We start from the raw sequence: 19,410 nt of genomic DNA, 5'->3' as shown, positions 1-19,410 counted from the left end.
TGACTATATTTTACTTTTGTAGTGTTAAAAATATAAGGAGATCAACATTTTGCTGAAGAAACCCTTCATTGCTGATAAACGGAATGGTGGTTGTATCTTATCAGAGATATCCTGTTGGGCCATAATATGACTGTGTGTCTTAGTGGCTTGGCGGACTTGTGACCTGCCTAATACTGTGCTTATTTCCTTCCATAGCATTATAGCCTTCAGAAAGGCCAACAAAGTGGGTATTTTCATCAAAGTGACTCCACAACGTGAGGAGGGCGAAGTGACCGTGTGCTTTAAGATGAAGCATGATTTTAAAAACCTGGCAGCCCCCATTCGTCCCATTGAAGAAAGTGACCAGGGCACAGAAGTCATCTGGCTCACCCAGCATGTGGAACTCAGCTTGGGCCCACTTCTTCCTTAAAAGGAAGAATCTTCCACTGGCGGGCAGATCCCAAAGGACACTGTCACCCCAAACCCGCGTTAAAATGTGGAAGCCGCTGCTTCGTTAGGCCTTGTTTATAACGATGTACCCATGCACTACTGAATCCTGTTCCTAGGAGGGTGGGGCACAAGCAAGGCGTTAGGAACACAGGATAACCGCTGTTCCCCTTGTTATTTCTTTCAACACCAGTAAATCCGTGTATCCCTCACCTAACCCTGCATGTTGAATAACAACAGCATAGTTCCATCCCAAGAAAGGGGGTGGCTGTTCCTTGGAGTGGCATTAGATTGACCACCTGAGAAACTCTGACCACGCTTTCTCCTGATCTGATTTCACAGAGGATCACAATCTCACAGATGAAACTTAATGGAAAGGTAGACGTGCTATTAATGACCCAGCAGTAGTCTCAGTGTACCAACTGCTTTCTGCATTCCACTGGATAGATATAGCAGTCTAAACATCCCTTCACTTGCCATCATGGCTCCTATCTTGCCATAGATTTCCATTTGACAGAAAAATAGAATTGTCATATTGTCTTTAGTTTTGTGGTGATTGGAAAAACCTGTGAAATTCTGAAGGCACCCTCATTTGCCCTCCTCTAAGTGAAATAGGATACTTATTTATTAGTTGCTCTTAAAATTTGTTCCCAGTAGAATTTGGAACATTTAAGAAGAATTTGAGAAGCAAGCAATTACATGTCAAGAGGGTGGCAAATTCCATTCATTTTAAATGTTGCCACAATATCCAGGGATTAATGCTGCCACAGGGAGGCAATCTGTCTCACTCCCGACCCCTTCTCCCCTGCTCCCCCTCTTTAACTCAGTCAATTGTTCTGAATATTTGGGACCTGGAAAAAGCCCAAAGAAAACTTGGTGGACAAGTTCACTTCTGGAATACAGAAAATATTTTAAAGGTTAGATTTTTAGCATGATACGAACTACTGTTCTTTCCATTGATTTGAAGGGGAAATTAACATTCATAATGTCTTGAATCCAAAACTGGATATTAAGAAAAAGAACCTTTCCCCTTCCTGAGTTTAAGACTTTTATCATCTGTTATGTCAAATAAGACCATTTTGATTGTAAACCATAAAATAGTTCAGCAAGTAGCCCAGAATACTTGCCTAACAGCACACATGCTATTTTCACTTGGTATCCTGGAGTTGGGTTGCTAACCTTAATTTCTGTGATGTTTTCTAAAATGAAAAACTTTGCTTGACAAAGTAGACCACCAACTGCACCACATGTTTGTAAATGTATTGTTAGCAAGTGGCCAACAGACTTTTGGGGAAAAGAGAAATTTCCTGTTTATCCTGGTTTTGTGTTTAAGTTCAAGCCTTTAGTTTAGAAAAAAGATATATAGTAATATAGAATACAGACAGAACATGGTAATTTGACAGCTCCCCTTAGAAGATAAAAATACTTAGGAAGCCTTTGAAAGACACTAAATTGTACTCTTAAGGTCAAGCCAGTTTTATGAAACAATATTCCACAGAGTAATATATATGCTACAATGTAAGAAAAAAACACTCTTACCTCTAATATTATGACAATGATAAGTAAGGTTTACTCTTAGGAGTTGAGGTGGGGGTTGTATAATGACAAACTTGCAGACTACAGAAATAGTTTAATTTTTTGTGACCCCAAAGAGTGTCAAATTAATTTTTATTTCACTACCTGCTTCACAGAGCCTGCTGTGAAGCTGCCGCTCCCTATTTGCCAGTGGAGGAAATGGGCATCAGAGTGGAGAACAGCTTCCTGTTTACACACTGGCATAGACTACACACGGTTGTATGTCGTGCGTTGATGGCATACAGCTGGTATTTGTTCCCAGCTGTAATAATGCTGAAGTAACGGGTCTCGTCACCCCCTTGTGACACAGAAACACAAAACACTTTTGATCATAGAATTTTTTTTTCGTCGGAAGCCAAATTAACTTGCAGAATAATACAGCCATTAGTTTAACATTTCCTCAAGATAGTTTTCAGTGCAAGCCTGTATTCTGTGTGTTAGTAGAAATGGTTCAACACCTGCAGCTGGTGAATTCGGAATTTTATTGTTTTTTTATATTAGATCAAGTGCAAGATTTTTAATGCATAGTCAGTGTGCATCGTTGCAGGCAAATTAGATGTCATTAGCACTAGAAAGTACAATTTTGAAAACTTAAGGCTAAGTTAATTTGGATTTGTGATTTGAGAAACCCACCAAACTTTTCTTCAAAGTACTTATAGGCGTAATGAGCTAAATGTCACGCATATTTATGAAGAAACATCCTTGTGGGAATGAGAGGCACTCCTTGATCTTTATGAATGACAAGTTACTGTTTTGCCTTATTGCTTAAGTTAATGTAGTGAAATAAAGCAATCAAAGCTTGAGTGTGTCTTTTGTTTGGTTTCCTGAAGACTGATTGGAATAGCATGGCTCAGCGTCTGAAGACAAGTGCAGTCAGGAGAGTTGGTATGAGAGTCCGTGGGGCATGCTCCCTTCCATTTCTTTAAATGAACTAAGCTAAAACCTCATATCAAGTTAGTTCACTATAACATTATATAGGTAGATGTTGCTTGAGCTCCTTATAAACCAAACTATTATGTGGTAACAACATTATGTTATGTTGTTAGGCCTCTACCAGCTTTTATCCTGGGTCATTGCTCCCAAAGATATCCTTTCACATGTACAAAATGGCCCAACCCGGACAAGTAGCCCCTCATCCACCTTCATCTGTACTTGGCTCTTCCCTCGTTACTGTAGATGAATTGTTCGTGCTCCTCCTGTCTAGTGACAGCCCCACCACTTCATGCACTCAATCTCATCCTCTCACCTATGCAGGGACATCTCTTCAGCAATTTCTCCCCCTCCCTCTTCTGCATCGATTCCATCAGCATGCTATGATTTCTCTTAAAAGAGAAATTGACCCCACACCCCTTTTTAAAAGGCTGCCACCCCATTTCTCTACTTCCTTTACAGCAAAACTCGTAACTCTACCTTCCAGTTCCCCCTCCTCTCCATTCTCACCTGAACCTATTCTATTTAGGCTGCCATCCCCACCACATCACCAAAACTGTTCTTGTCAAGGTCCCCAACAATCCACATCACTAACAATGGTCAATTCTCAGTCCTTACTTCCTTAATCTTTCAGGAGCATCTGACAGTTGATCTCTCCCTCCTTGAAAGACTTTCTTCACTTGGTTTCCAGAACACAGTGCTCCTGATTTTCCTTCTACCTTACTGGCAACTTTCCTTCTGTATCATTTGCTAGTTCCTTCCCATCTCCCCAACCTTGGAGTTCCAGGTCTCATTTCTTAGACTTCTGTTTTCTCTACACTCATTCTTAGTGATCTCACCCAGTTTATGGCCATCTCCCAAATTTACATACCAACTCTAGAAGAGTCTCTGAAAGTCCAAAACCACAGTCTGGATTTTCTCTCACCACATCTGCCTCTCCTACATTTGTCCCTAACTAAAAGGCAACTGTATCCTTTCAGTTGCTCACAACAAAAACCTGAGCATCACCCTTGACTCGTCTTACATGCCACATCCAGTAAGTCAGCAAATGCTGTCAGCTGTCTTCAAACTGACCACTTCACACCCTCTCCAACATGACTCTCCCGGGCCCAATCACCATCATCTATATAGACCCCAAGATTATTATTACAGTAGCATCCAAACTAGTCTTGAAACCACCCTGGTCCCTACCCCACCCTTTAGTAATTTTCAACACAGCAGCCAGAGTGATTTAAGTCATAGTTCTCTGCTTAAAACCGTAGGCTTCTTACCTTTCTCAAGAGCAAAACAAAGTCCTTCAACTTTGGAGGTCCCACATGACCTGAAACCCACCCCCACCTCTACCTCCCGGAATTCATATACTACTTCCCCACAGTCACTCCACCCTAGCTGTTCCTGAGTCACCCAGGCAGATGCCCTCTTGGGGCCTTTGCACTGGCTGTGCACTCTGCCTGGAAAGCTCTTCTCCTGGCTATCTGTATACCTGCCAGAGTCAGGCCTTTGCTTAAATGTTTCTTTCTTAGTGCAGCTTTCCCTGACATTTAAGTAATGTCAACTGCTCTCCCTTAAACACGTTCCCTATCCCCCTTCGTTGCTGCTTTTTTTTTTTTTTTCCATAGCACTAACACCGTCCAGCATGCCACTATATACTTTACCATTTCTTTTCTGACTCGTCATACTAGAATATCAGCTCCATAGTGCAGGGATTTTTGTCTTTTTTTTTAAAGTGATGTATCTGCAGAGCCTAGAACGATGCCTGGCAAATAGCAGGCATCCAAGATTTGTTGAATTAATACTACCTTTTCCTTATTTTTATAGCTGTTATCTTTTATCTTTATTTCTTTTTAATATACATATGCCTCTTTTTGTCATAAGCCAAATATCTTACTTGCCTTGAGCTTTCTTGTTCTGGTGTTTTCTCTACCTGGAATACTCTTCCCTCTCTGCACCTTCTCCAGAATTACTTTCCTGCTCCCACCTCTCCCTTACTCCCATCTAGATATGATCTTAATCCATAGCACGGTACCTCTCCAGGGCATTTACCTCCTCCTTGTATCATGGGGTTTTGCATATGTGTAGCTCCTTTACTGGATTGCAAACTCCTTCAGAGCCAAATCCAAGCCCCTCTGTCATCTGTTTCTCCTATATTCTATTCAAAGGGCAGCCTGGAGCAAACTCAAAAACTCAGAGCTAAGTCGCTCAATTGCAATACTTAACTATTTATCGTCATTTTCTGGTGGTCAGCGACATCTACAGGGAAATAGATTTCACAGTGTGAGACACCTACACGAGATAATGACTTTGTTAAGTGAAAGTAACATTAAATAATATGGAATCAATCAGTGAGAAAGGTGTATCCTTCTCATTTCCCCCCTTCCCCCATCCTTCTGGTTAAATCAAGGAAAAAGTATCAATACTCTTACGTTGTAACATCTAACACTTCCTCATTTTTTTTTAAACATAGGCTTCTGGCTCAGAGCCTTTGGCAGACAACAGTAGCTACTTACTAAAAAATATTGTTTCGTTTTCATTGTATTTGCTTTTAAGGCTACATCTAAACACGACAATTTTCCATTTACAGGATAAAAATTTTCCTCTTAAAACATATTTAAGTAAAATGAGGTGACTCAGGAGCTCCACTCCTGCCTATGAGGTAGACATCTGGAAAGAGTGTCACCCCACTCAAAAATATAAGGCAGATAGAGGACAAAATCATAAACTTTATTGGACCTATCAGAGAGCTGATGTGGCAGGGCAGTCAAATAGCCTGACTTTCCAGGAGGGACAGACCCCTGCAAGGAGAGATCAGACATGCAGACTGGCTCACCTGCAGAAGAGCAGGGGAGGAAGAAGTGTTGACCACCATGAGAGCAGGTAAGAGGAAACCAACTAGAATATGCAAGAAGTGCTCAAGGCCAAATTTGGGCTGACGTGACAGCATAAAACCCCTGGGAGCCTAAGACACCGCATGCATACACAAGCTCTTTCCAAAACCCCCACCAGGTGTTCATGAGAAAGACCTGCGGGGAGGACTGGGGATGCTGGAGCGCTACAGAGCCTCCCTTGGTTTGAATGCATGCAGGAGGGATCTGTGGCCACTGGAGGAAAGGCAGGAAAGCTTGCCTCCCCCTGCCCAGGCCCTTCTCTCATAAGGAGCAAAAAGGCTAAGCCACTGAGGGTGGAACAGAAAATCCTGTCTCCCCAGGGCACAGGTAAAGACCCACTGCTGCTGGGAGGGACAAGAGTCAGTCCTGAGCCCCAGAATTTTATACCAATACCACTAAAGCTCTCCTAGAACTGCAGGAAGGGCAGGAAACTCCCCCACAAGGCCAGCCACAGATACAAGTCAGGATTTGGCTGCCACAGAGAAGACGGGCGAGAATGCTGAGAAAAGACCCATTCCCAAGGCCTGGCCACAAAGGACCTACTAAAGACTGAGGCTGAAGTAGAACAAAGAAACCCTGGCCCCTCCCCTACTACTGACCTAGCAAGCAGCTAGTAACCAACCTCAGCGGCTGGGGGATGGGCAAGGGCATAGAGACTTACCACATGGTGCAGGTATGCAGGACAGCTGAAAGCTAAGGGTGAAAGATGAACACTTGAGAAAAGTTCTTCAGCCCCAACCTAAAGCACAAAATAATGCTAGAGGATGTGAAATCTGCTAAAGGCAGCCATAGCAACAACAAAACCCATACCCAGCTCAGTTCCTAACTAGATTCACCAAACTCCACAGGAATGGCCTGACAGAAGAAGCTTGCCCATTTCCAAGCATTACTACTACTTACCTCAGTCTCTACTGTTGTATAAGCAATGACTGGCATTCAATAAAAAATTCGAGATACACAAAGAAGCTAGAAAACCAACCCATTTTTCACAGACAAAACAATCAAGACCATATATAGATATGACTCAGATGTTGGTATTAGTGGACAGGGACTTAAAATCTGACTACCATGTTGAAGAATCTGTTGAAAATACGGATAATATGTATGAACAGATTTCAGCAGAGAGGTAGAAACTATAACAAAGAGACAAACTGAAATAAAAAACCCAGGATCAGAGATGAAGAATATCTTCTCTGGACTCCTCAGTAGACTTGTCATAGCTGAGGAAATAAACAGGGAACTTGGAGATAGGTCAACAGAAATTATCCAAACTGAAAACCCAAAAAGACTGAAACGACACAGAGTACTCAAGATCTATGGGACAATATCAAATGGTCTAACGTGTGTAATTGGAGTCCCAGAAGAATTTTCAAAATATAACGAAAGACAACAAACCACAGATCCAAGAAGCTCAGATAAACTCAAGCACTTTCTCATACAGGAAAATATGTACTTACTATATGATCAAGTAATCCCACTACCAGGTATTTACAAATGAAAACCCATGTCCATACGACAACCCATATGTGAATCTTTATAATGCCTTTGTTTATCTTCACCAAAATCTGGAACAACTCAAATGTCCATCAATTGGCAAATGGATTTTTTTTTTCCGGCGATGAAGATTAGCCCTGAGCTAACATCCATTGCCAATCCTCCTCTTTTTGCTGAGGAAGATTGGCCCTGGGCTAACATCCGTGCCCATCTTTACATGTGGGACGCCTGCCACAGTATGGCTTGATAAGCAGTGCGTAAGTCCGTGCCCCGTGTTCTGAATCTGCGAACCCTGGGACGCCAAAGCAGAGCACATGAACTCAACCACTACGCCACCAGGCTGGCCCCGCAAATAGATTTTTTTTAACCTCCTGGTATATCCATACAGCGGATTATTTTAACCTTCTGGTATATCCATACAATGGAATTCTCAGCAATAAAAAGGAACAAATTACTGATATGTATAACAATACGGATGAATCTCAAATACAATATGTTAAGAAAAAGAAGTCAGACCCAAAAGGCTATATAGGATTCCATTTATGACATTCTGGAAAAGGCAAAACTATAGGGTCAGAACACATCAGTGGTTGCCATGGAATATGTGTGGGCGGAAGTGGATTGACTCAGGCACAAGGGGACTTTTTGGGATGATGGAAGTATTCTGTATTTGTGGTGAATATATGTAAAAACTCATAACTGTACAACTAAAAGAGGTAAATTTTTACCAGACATAAATTATACTTTAAATAAACCTGATTTTTAAAAAATAAGGTGACAAACGTATTAGGTAGTTTGATGATACGATATGAGAGTGGTACCAGAATGCTTGAAATTTCGTAAAATATTGCCAGAGTGGTTATTCCAAAAATGATATAACAATACGTATGTTGATCCATAAGACCCTTTTCACCGCAGAAGTTGTAAAAACAATACTGCTTTTGGATTTGCAGCTTCACCATTTATGAGCTACACGACCAGAAGCAAGTTACTTAATCTCTCTAAACGTCAGTTTCCTTTTCTACAAAGGGGGACAATCATACTTGTCTAGAGGGTAGTGGTTGCCACATAAAATACAGGACATCCAGCTAAATTTGACTTGCAGATAAATGAGTCATTTTTTGTATATGTTTGGGACATATTTATACTAATATACGGTTCACTGTTTATCTGAAAGTCAAACTTAACTAGCCGTTCTGTGTTTTTGCTTGCTAAATCTGGCAACCCTACAGAGGAGTTTTTGTGAGAGTTAAATAAGACACTGGCACCGCAAGGCGTTCGCCCAGCGTTTGGCATAATAGGCGCTCAGTGGGAGCTAAGGCCGTCTTAATCCCAGCCCCTCATTCATTACTTGTTCCTTTATTCTTTCACTCAATTTTTAAATAAATCAATTGTACTTGTGGCTCTTCATCCCAAGCAGACACTAACTCTAAGGAAGCACCAGAGTGTAATATACCAGGATCCAATTGTGAAGAGAAGAAATTCCGAGCGGGCGACGTCATGACGCACGAGGCCCCGCCCCCGAGGGCGCACAAGACGCGTAAATAAGACGTCGAGGGCCGGCAGCCAGCCTCGGGGTCTGACGGGATTGTGGCGGTCCTCTCTCCCAACTCGGAAGCTGCTGCTGCCTCCGGACGCTCACAAGATGGCGACGTCTCTGGGCTCCAACACTTACAACAGACAGAACTGGGAGGATGCGGTGAGTGCGCCGGGCGAAGGAGGACGGGAAGAGGCGGCGAAGCCGGACCTCCTGCGGGCGGGCAGGACCGGGGGTGCGGCGCGACCGAGGGAATTCCGGGGAGAAGCCAGCGCCGCGGCCTTGCTCGGCCGGAGCAGGAGGCTGGAGCGCGGCCCTCCCGCTGGTTTGGAGGGAGAGGGATTAGCCAGGGTTCGGGACCCTTTCCATCGCTGCCCCCTGCACTCGTTTGGAGCTGGTCTTTCCTCCTGCCGCCTGCCGGAAGTGCAGTCAGCGCCTCCTCCCGCGCCCCGGCCGGTGCTGGACCTCGGATCCCTGCCCTGTTCCCCACTCTCGCTCCTCCCCGCATCTACCCCGGTCCCCACGAGTGTGGCTGAGGTGGCAGGGTCTTCGGAGCCTGGCTCTCAAGCAGATTTCCGATTTTCACCAGGACTTCCCCATTCTGTGCCAGACGTGTCTTGGAGAAAACCCATATATCCGAATGGTGAGTGATTGCGTGTGAAACGGGGGTTATCCATGTTCTGTCCATGTCGTGGTACTTGCACACTGTCCGTGAAGTGCTTCTCTTAGCCAAGCAAAAGTAATGATTCTCCTTTACTAACCCAAAGCATAGGACGATTTGCAAAGGACTGTCATGCTTATCCTCTCACTTTGGAACTCAGCGACAGTCCTATGATATAGGAGTCATAATACTAGCTAATATTGTTGAGCATTTACTTAGGGGGTAGATGTATTAACCAGAGGCTGAGAGAGTTTATGTCCTTTCATATATCGAGTAAGAAGTGGAGCTGGGATTTAAATTCAGATATTCTGTCTCTGGGACCTCAGGAAGTTAGGAGCAGAACCAGGACTAGAAACTAGGTTTACTAGGTTTCCTGACTCCTAATCAAATGCCTTTTAGCCACTACATCTTGTAATCTCTTTAGTGTAAGGTACCCCCTAGCCTTATATATAAGCATAAAATTAGAGGCAGTTAACATTTAATGATTAGGTTAGAGCTGTGTTATTGTGATCAGTCTCAGAGGTGTTGATACCTTCAGGATGTTTGAATAGCTTATGGGAACAGAACATTTGCTGTATGCAGGATATCAGCACAGGATGAGTCTATGGTAGTTACCTTATGACTAAACTTGGTAAAATGGGCTGGCCATGGCTGCATCCTCCCTGATTTGGGGACTGTGGAAACTGTTAGGAATTTTAGTTCTTGGGAGAGATCTTGGGAGCCAGAAGTGAACCTAAGAGTTGTGGCTGTGGAAAGACACGTACTTACCTGGTGTTAGATCTATAAGATTCTTAAGAGATTATAACTCATAGGTGGTAGGTGGTTAGAATATATACCCTCCTGCTCTTCCCCCCGAAAAGGTGTCATCCCTTCCCCCCATTTAGGATGCCAGAGATCTCCAGACACATTTCTTGTTTTTTCTATTTCAGACCAAAGAAAAGTATGGGAAGGAGTGCAAAGTAAGTGTGCTTGTTAAAAAATGTTGATTTCATTTCATTTGCTTTTTCTCTACCAAAGTAGCCTTCAACTGGCTGAACTTGAGGTCCTCCAGTAAGTCAGTGCTACACAACTTTCATATATCATTTATATACTCATTGGCTGTTAACTGTTTAGTGTGGGGGGTAAGAAAATGAGCCCTTTACTGTTGGGGTTCTTAACCTGGTGTCTGTGGACGGGCTTTGAACTCACTGAGATATTACACCAAGTGTTGTGTGACTATGCACATGAGCATTTTAGCTGAGGAGGAAGGTCATAGCTGTCATAAGATTCTCATAGGAGTATATGACGTTCCCCACTCTCCCTAAAAAAGATGAAGGGTCAGATTATTAATGGTGGGGAGTCCTCCCCCTCTAGGATAGGGAGGACTTTGACTTTTGAGTATTTCATTTCTGTATTATGTGACTTTTTTAACTACTGGGGAAGGGTGTTGTAAATGGGATTGAAACATCAAGTGGCATTTAGACTAGATGATTGCTAGGGTCCCCTCTAAACCCTAGATTTGGAGATCCTTTCTTTGAATCCTCCTTGTTATTAAGTCTCCTGGATTGATTGTCCAGCTCAGGACCATTAACACACTGTGGCTCTTCTTTTCTGTTAAAGATCTGTGCCAGGCCGTTCACAGTGTTTCGCTGGTGCCCTGGGGTCCGCATGCGTTTCAAGAAGACTGAAGTGTGCCAGACCTGCAGTAAATTGAAGAATGTCTGTCAGACTTGCCTCTTGGACCTAGAGTATGGTATGTTTGCCCCGTCCAGTAGATCTGAAAGTGTGCAGGTGCCCTAGACAAACACACCAGTCTTTTTGTCTCCCATTTCTCACCCTGTCTCTAGTTCTCCCCCACTTTGGAATGTCTGCTGTGGTCTGCTTTTCCTAGAAAGAGGAGAACTTTGCTAGGCCATTCTAGAGTCCTCCTGAACAACAGTAGGAACTGTTTAAGGAAAAGTTGGGAATTAATCAGAACTGGCCTTAACCCCCCTCATGTACATCCCTGTAGCCAAGGTGAGGTAAAGGCATTGTTCCTATGATAGGTAATTTCTTTGCCTTGGGCTTGCTTCTAGATCCAGGACTTTTTTCCACAATCCATCCCAGAGTTCATAGGCTGATTTTGCTTTAGGTTTTTGTCTCAACTGTGTTGTTAGGACTGATATATTGCTGCTGCCTCAGAGTATCTGCTTTTGGGAATGATTTTTTTTTTTAACTGCAGATGACTTTTTGTTTATGAGAAAAATACTTTTTCGACAAGACTTTCTATTATGCAATAAAATGAAAACATGAACTTATGTATGTTAAGTTCAGAAAGTTACTCTACTAATCAGAGTTCTGGTCCTGTGTTATTTAATATTATTTATATGTTTGTTAAGGAGGTGTTCTGGAATACAGTGACCCTTATATGACTGTGACTATCCAAAGGATCTGTAGGACCAGCCTAAAAATAAACTATTTGTTGCATTTATTTTAAATAAATTGTGTTAAAGAAAAACTAGATACATTATTTTATTTTATTTTTTTTTGTGGGGAAGATCAGCCCTGAGCTAACATCCGTGCTAATCCTCTTTTTTTGCTGAGGAGGACTGGCTCTGGGCTAACAGCTAGATACATTATTAATTTATAGGTCAAATCTGACTGTAACCAAAGTTTGTTTATCTGAAAGACTTTCTAAAATATTCATTTCATCAAATTTCCTGACAGCTCAGGAATTTGAACAATTTCTTAGAATACTCTGTAGCAGTATTTGCCTGATGGTGCTAAAGATTTTGAATAAAAATATAGTAAAGCCTCTGGTAGCAAATAAGTGGAGAAGGGAAGGATGATATTATATTCCCTGTGCATATTCAGTATGGGTATGTTTAAAATATATCTGAATTTTTTTCCTCCTTTCCCTTGTACCAGGCCTGCCCATCCAGGTTCGTGATGCAGGGTTGTCTTTTAAGGATGACATGCCAAAGTCAGATGTCAACAAAGAGTACTACACACAGAATATGGAGAGGGAGGTATGCTGCCACTTTCTTGATGTAGTTTTATATTTGATAAAAGAATCCTAGTGAATCGACACAATCTATATAATTTATTTTTTAAATTTGTCATCCTGTGTAGATTTCTAACTCTGATGGAACACGGCCAGTTGGCATGCTGGGGAAAGCCACATCCACCAGTGACATGCTGCTCAAACTGGCCCGGACGACACCCTACTACAAAAGGAATCGACCCCACATTTGCTCCTTCTGGGTGAAAGGAGAATGTAAGAGAGGAGAGGAGTGTCCATACAGGCAAGAGCTGAGCTGCATTTTCAGGATTTGCTTCAGATGATTAGTTATCTAAGAAATAGGAGATGCTAGCTTAAACTATTTGTGCTTTAAAATCTAAAAGTTTATACAGCTAGTGTGGGATATCTCATGTCTTAAGACTATTAAATTTAGAAGAGCTTGATTAAATTGTTGTTTTTACTTATAACCAAGCCTTGGGAAACTAAATTGTTGTGCCATATAATACGGACAATGACTCTAAAAGTTTCTACCTGAGATGTAAGTCTTCATTGTCATGGTATAACTGGCTTGAATCTCAGTGTGTAGTTGAAGTCAACTTAAGGCCAGGTTTTTGAGGGGGTGTGAGTATGTTTCAGTCAAGACTGCCAAGCATCTGGATTAGGGACTCTTAACTTGGGGTTGGTTGATCCCACTCCCACCAAAAAAAGTTATCTATGCCTTTCTCTAGGGCTGGGTCCATAGCTTTCATCAGACTCTCAGTGGAATGCAAGACCTCAGATATGTTAAGAACCACTGACCTAGAGAGGGATAACCATGTTTTGGTTACCTTTTGTTTTGGGGTGGATCTGCCAAAAGCATTTCTTTATAAGGAAACTCTGCCACCCTACATGACTATTTAAATGGCTTTTAGGAGGTTGGCAAGTCCTCATGTGATACAGTGAATCACTTAATATTAGCTCTATTTTGATAATTATGTTTTGGTATGGCCAAGGTTTCTGGTTCAAAAGGCATTTCATGGTGTGTATTTGTAGTTACTATTGGGTGATACCTATAAATTTTTTTTCCTTTGTTTCACCTTTCTGCATTGTTTTTTCTTGAACCATAGACATGAGAAGCCTACAGATCCAGATGACCCCCTTGCTGATCAGAACATTAAAGACCGATATTATGGAATCAATGACCCTGTGGCAGATAAGCTTCTAAAGCGGGCTTCAACAATGCCTCGTCTGGACCCGCCAGAGGACAAGACTATCACCACACTGTATGTTGGTGGTCTGGGCGATACCATTACTGAGACAGATCTAAGGTTTGTGGATATAATTTTATGAGCTCTTTTTGCTTTTAACTGCCCTGGAATAATTTTTTGGCAAAAACACAGGCAAGAATGATAATTCCCTACAAAGCACGTTTTTCTTTAGCCACTCTACAGTTAATAAGTATCATGCTGACTATAATCTTTAGAAAATTGTCTTTTATGATGTCAAAGTAGTAATGTTCATCTCTAGTGCTTATTCCATCCTTGCATATGGTAATAAATTACATGAGATTCTATTTGATCTAATAGCCAATTAGAATTTTTTAAAGATGGCACGTATCCAGATATGATTAATTATGTAGGGCACGGAGAGCTTTGCAATTATAAAACTCTTGGTGTAAGTGGTTGGCTTTTTCAAGAGATTGGTATTTGGTAAATTTGTGTTATTCTTGGCTTGTATTTTGCTTGGCTTGGTGAGATATCTGGGCAGATAGTGATGGAAATTATCCCTTCCAAAGAGAAAAGGTGGAGAAGAAACTCCTGTAAGTTTATCACCTGCCCTTGGTAGTCTGTCTCCATTAAACCCTGTCTAAGTGAGCTGGGCAATCCTCAGGGGTTGACAGACGTTTTTTGCTCCTCCTCCTCCTCTTTGTTTTTACGACCTTAAAAGTTTTTTTTAACATTCTTGGTTCATGGGCCAGGGAGGGCTGTAGTTTGCCAACTGCTTATCCAGGGTTTACGGCCCTTGAGGAACCTGCTGGAGCCCCCTTTCCTCCATGAGAAGAACTCTAAGATGTTCGATAACCTTTATTTACTCACTGTTTTTCTTGCCCTCTCAATATGCAGCACCCACATAGGATGAGCTATTGGGGAACTACCTGCAGGTAGTTAGGCAGATGACCGTGGGACCACCTGCCTTGTAGCAAGTCAGTGAAAGAGTTAATCATTTTCAATCTGCTGGAATGCCTGTGTGTTGTTAACTCTTGTTTTCCTCTGCCCGTATCCCTTCAGAAATCATTTCTACCAGTTTGGAGAGATCCGGACAATCACCGTTGTGCAGAGACAGCAATGTGCTTTCATCCAGTTTGCCACAAGGCAGGCTGCGGAAGTGGCTGCTGAGAAGTCCTTTAATAAGTTGATTGTCAATGGCCGCAGACTCAACGTGAAATGGGGAAGGTGAAAATTAGACTATTTTAAAATGTCTTTATTGAGATTTTCGAGAAACTGTGTCATTATCTGGGAACTAGTAAGCTTTTGGTGAATAGGCTTAAATCAATAGGACCTTTAAAAAGAATTTTTCCTTCTCTATCTGATACTTCATTCCTGTGACTGTTGGGAGGATCCTGCTTTGGCAATTTATTCAGGGTACTGTTGTAGTCTACTTCTTTGAAGGTTCATGTTTTTTGTGATCAGCTATTACAGGCCAAGTATAAATGCCTGGGTATGAGAGGTAGATTTTAGAGTTTACTAATGAATTATTCCTAGCTTCTGTTCTCTACAGGCTGATTGTCTAGTAGAGAAAAATAGCTAATTTAAGTTTGAAAGTGATGATTGCACAAGAGAGACACAGGTAAAATGCCCTGAAAGTGCAGAGGCAGAATGTGTTTTCAGCTTACGATGAGGGAGGAGATGGCTGATAGCAGCAGCAACCCTCATGGAGTGCTTCCTGTGTGCTAGGTAAGCACTGTGCTAAACACGTGTATGTGCCTCTTCTAGTGCTTACAACAGTGCTAGCAGATTTTGAACCCAGGTCTTTCTGGCTTCAAAACCTTTGCTCTTATCCACTCTGTGCTGTGGCATTTATGGGAAAAGAGTGTGTGCTGAAGAGGAGGCAAGGAGGGAAGGAACTCTACGTCACTAGGAAACATGAGAAGCAGAAGGGTGAAGGAAGGTGGGACAAAGTGGTGATGTCGTGTATGTCTGTGTCTGCCAGGTCCCAAGCAGCCAGAGGAAAGGAAAAAGAGAAGGATGGAACCACAGACTCTGGAATCAAGCTAGAGCCCGTTCCAGGACTGCCAGGAGGTGAGTGCAGACTTTTTGTCTACCAAGTAGCTTGGTATCTTCAGATGCTCAAACTGCCCTGATGTTCTTCAGATGTTAGAGACCTAGGTCTCTGGCTCCTGCAGGAGCTCTGCTCTGGCAGCAGGACCTCCCAGGATTTAAAGGCGGTGGAAACAATGTTGCACAGTTGTCTTCCCCTCTAACTATTGGCTATTGTCTCTTCTCCAGCTCTTCCTCCTCCTCCTGCAGCAGAGGAAGAAGCCTCTGCCAACTACTTCAACCTGCCCCCAAGTGGTCCTCCAGCAGTGGTGAACATTGCCCTGCCACCACCCCCTGGTATCGCCCCACCCCCACCCCCAGGTAACTTTCATCTTCCTTCTAGTAAGTAGGTCTGACTTAGCCCAGAAAAATCTTTGTGAAAGTCCTTTCTTCACACCTCACCATCATGTCTAACACATCTAAATCCTTTGAGTTTGCCCATAGAAATCTACAAGTAAACCTGATTTGTTAGCCTTCCTGATATTTCTTTTTTTCCCTGGCCTGCCAAGGAGTGGAAAGTCTACAGTTTTCTAAAGGTCTGAGTATATGTATGATCAGAAGTGGAGTTATTGGATTACGGTGATCTGTCACCAGTTTGTTCCCTGTTCTTTTTTTTTTTTTTTTTTAAAGATTTTATTTTATTTATTTTTCCCCCCCAAAGCCCCAGCAGATTGTTGTATGTCATAGCTGCACCTCATTCTAGTTACTGTATGTGGGACGCGGCCCCAGCATGGCTGGAGAAGCGGTGCATCGGCGTGTGCCCGGGATCCGAACCCGGGCCGCCAGCAGCGGAGCATGTGCACTTAACCGCTAAGCCACGGGGCCGGCCCTGTTCCCTGTTCTAAACTAAATCCTAACTGACCGAGCACCGGGGCTTAGTGTAAGCTGTGCACGTGAGTCACTTCACAAAGCGTTTATTACCTGTCTGCAACAAAATGAGGAGCTGGTGCAGAATGTAAATTCAGTAAGGTAGTCTTGTTACAACAAAACTGCCAGAAGAACAGTATGCCTGGTCATATCATTGTTACATTTTGGCTCAGGCTCTTTGTCTTGTCGGTGGCCCATGATAAACAGTTCGGGGACCGGCACTTTGTATAGCACTGTGTATAGCATCTAGAAAATGTCAGTGCCGGTGTGAACAGTGTAGGTAGGTCACAAGTAGCCAGTTCTCCTGTGGCAGAGTCCCCATGCTCTTTGAGGAAAGTCCTGGTTTCTGAACACCCTCCCTTCTAGTATCAAGTGTTGAGGTTAATGTTGACCGGGTCTTGCCATCAGCCTGCTTTCTTCCTCACCTTTCAAATCCTGATGGAATCTCCTCTGGTAGGAGTGGCGTGTTTGATAGATGGCAGAGGCTCCGATGACATCCTAGCAGATACCTTGAGTCTGTGGAGTTTTCTTTTTAACCTGGACTGAGAGGAAAGCTTTCTAAAACCAAGGAAGTAGTAAGGTAGACATTTCTAAGCAAGTCTCGTGAACTGACATTTTCTGAAGCTCCTCATCAGTTTGATTTATGTGTAGGTGGTTTCGACCTGAAAAAGATTCAGAGGCTTCAGAGGTTGTCAAGGGAACGACAGGCCTAACAAATCTGTCCTCTCCCATCTGCAGGTTTTGGGCCACACATGTTCCACCCAATGGGACCACCCCCTCCTTTCATGAGGGCTCCAGGACCAATCCACTATCCTTCTCAGGACCCTCAGAGGATGGGAGCTCATGCCGGGAAACACAGCAGTCCCTAGCACATCATCACCGCTCTAGGGCTCTACAGAAGAAAGGGCGCTTAAAAATCCCAGTAAATGAATCTTGGAATAAATCTATTTTTCCTTCCTTTGTAGTTTCCATGGTAGCTGAATGTGTTCAGATGTGGGCAGTCAGAGAACGACAGCCATGCCTTCCTACACATATTCAAAGGATTGATGGACCTCAAATAAGCTGCCATTAACGCATCTGGTTACTACTATAACATTACTAATAAAACTTAGTGCCTGTTCCCTTTACTTCTGTGGGGAACAAGCAGCTGGGTGAATTGGAATGTCTAGCGGAATTACCATCCCCATTCTTTGTTCATTTTGTATCTTTTTTTGGGAAAAAAAATTGACCTGCAGTGAAAAAACTTTTGACCATTTTTATGTCCATTGGGTATTTTCCTTTTTATCATCTAAAAAAAAGATTATTAGTACTAATCATCGTAGTGGCATGAGTGTGATATAACGCTTCTGAAGTCACACCCTCAGAAAGACAAGTCGAAACCAGCACCCAGCACAGCCCAGAATCTTTTCTTACCTCGCCTTTCCTCATTTATTACTAAAGGCATCTGGCGATAGTTGTACTTCTCTGTGCTACCAAAAAAGACAAAAATTACAATTACTTCTTATTCCTTTCGGATGGAAACAAATGTCATGGAGCTGTGTATGGTTGAAGAAACCTGGTGTCTGGGATGAAATTATCTTAAAGAACTTCCTGTAAAACACTTAAACTGTGAAACAAAAAGCATCGGAGTGTGTTTGAAAGGAAGACTTGTGACCTGCTGCTGGAACTTGGATCTTCAGCATTCACCTTCATGTGTCTTCAGCGTCTCGTTCAATTCCCTGCTTCTGGGCAGGGGGCTGTGTTTGGTCTTAGAATGTTTGGATATAACTGAATTGTAGATGGTAAAAATAATTTGATGTTGTGTTGTTTTTTGTTTTTAAAAAATTAAAACGGGTCAATTTTCAAAATGTTGTTATAGGCTTATTCCTAGATTTCTGTTTTCTGTATCCTTTGGTAGCTGAACTTGAGATCAGTGGAAGTCAGAAACAAGTTGTGTATAGATGTAAATTTTTGCTTTAGACTGTTTTGATTTTTCTCTGTGTATCCATTCTATGGGGGTAAAAAGGCCCAGGCCTTTTTAGTACTTCATGTCAAGGGTTAGTAGTGCATAGAAGGCACTCAGCGCAGAGCCTGCCATGTGCTGGTTGATAAATGGTAGCTTTAAAGTCATGTTCATATTATGTAAGTCATTTTAAAAGGAAACAGGCAAAGTTTATCTACAAATCCATTTTTCCTGAAGCTAATTCCATGTCACTTTTATCTAAAATATATGCTTATAGGATGGACATACCCCATATAACACCCTTTTTTTTTTTTTTTTTTTTATGTTTTAATGGTTTTTAACATTGTGAAATTTTGGGTTGTACATTTTTGTTTGTCCATCACCATATATGACTCCCTTCACCCCTTGTGCCCACCCCCTACCCCCATTGCCCCTGGTAACCACAGTACAGTTTTGTCTTGTCCATGTGTTGGTTTATATTCCACATATGAGTGTAGATCATACAGTGTTTGTCTTTCTCTTTCTGGCTTATTTCACTTAACATAATACGCTCCAGGCCCATCCATGTTGTTGCAAATGGGACGATTTTGTCTTTTTTTATGGCTGAGTAGTATTCCACTGTGTGTATGTGTATATATATATATACACATACACACCACATTTTCTTAATCCAGTCGTCATTCGAGGGACACTTAGATTGCTTCCGCGTCTTGGCTATGGTGAATAATGCTGCAGTGAACATAGGGGTGCATAAGCCTCTTTGGATTGTTGATTTCAGGTTCGTTGGATAGATTCCCAGTAGTGGGATAGCTGGGTC

At 42.4% G+C, this 19,410-nt stretch overlaps 2 protein-coding genes across 4 annotated transcripts in view; both read left to right on the top strand.

The window, feature by feature from the left end:
* DCTN4 (dynactin subunit 4) overlaps nucleotides 1–2,804 on the top strand; it is a 35,919-nt gene extending 33,115 nt beyond the window's left edge. For both annotated transcript variants that reach the window (XM_058544275.1, XM_058544285.1), the window contains one exon: nucleotides 196–2,804. In XM_058544275.1, the coding sequence (XP_058400258.1) occupies nucleotides 196–409 (214 nt within the window). In that variant the 3' untranslated portion in view covers nucleotides 410–2,804. The remainder of the gene's footprint in view (nucleotides 1–195) is intronic.
* A 6,069-nt stretch (nucleotides 2,805–8,873) lies between these two features.
* On the top strand, nucleotides 8,874–18,658 carry RBM22 (RNA binding motif protein 22). 2 transcript variants are annotated; one of them, XM_058544262.1, is made up of 11 exons: nucleotides 8,874–9,009; nucleotides 9,458–9,490; nucleotides 10,438–10,467; nucleotides 11,108–11,240; nucleotides 12,395–12,495; nucleotides 12,599–12,771; nucleotides 13,595–13,795; nucleotides 14,756–14,920; nucleotides 15,678–15,766; nucleotides 15,974–16,105; nucleotides 17,390–18,658. In XM_058544262.1, exons 1-11 carry the CDS (start codon nucleotides 8,956–8,958, stop codon nucleotides 17,518–17,520), a joined length of 1,242 nt encoding a protein of 413 aa, XP_058400245.1. In that variant the 5' UTR covers nucleotides 8,874–8,955; the 3' UTR covers nucleotides 17,521–18,658. The 2 variants fall into 2 exon arrangements, with proteins under 2 accessions (XP_058400245.1, XP_058400235.1); XM_058544252.1 differs by having other exon boundaries at nucleotides 9,437–9,490.
* Nucleotides 18,659–19,410: the final 752 nt, after the last annotated feature.

The sequence above is a fragment of the Diceros bicornis genome, chromosome 1 (genome assembly GCF_020826845.1).
Source record: "Diceros bicornis minor isolate mBicDic1 chromosome 1, mDicBic1.mat.cur, whole genome shotgun sequence".
Taxonomy (NCBI): domain Eukaryota; kingdom Metazoa; phylum Chordata; class Mammalia; order Perissodactyla; family Rhinocerotidae; genus Diceros; species Diceros bicornis.
Note: the sequence above shows the minus strand (reverse complement) of the source record. Positions and strands in the feature narration are given on the sequence as shown.

What these genes read in the sequence shown, in the direction of transcription:
- RBM22 (XM_058544252.1), top strand. Translation starts at nt 8,956, where the DNA reads ATGGCGACGTCTCTGGGCTCCAACACTTACAACAGACAGAACTGGGAG. An exon ending in CTCAACGTGAAATGGGGAAG is followed by an intron (nt 14,921 to 15,677) that starts GTGAAAATTAGA and finishes TGTGTCTGCCAG; the next exon opens with GTCCCAAGCAGCCAGAGGAA. An exon ending in CGTTCCAGGACTGCCAGGAG is followed by an intron (nt 15,767 to 15,973) that starts GTGAGTGCAGAC and finishes TCTCTTCTCCAG; the next exon opens with CTCTTCCTCCTCCTCCTGCA.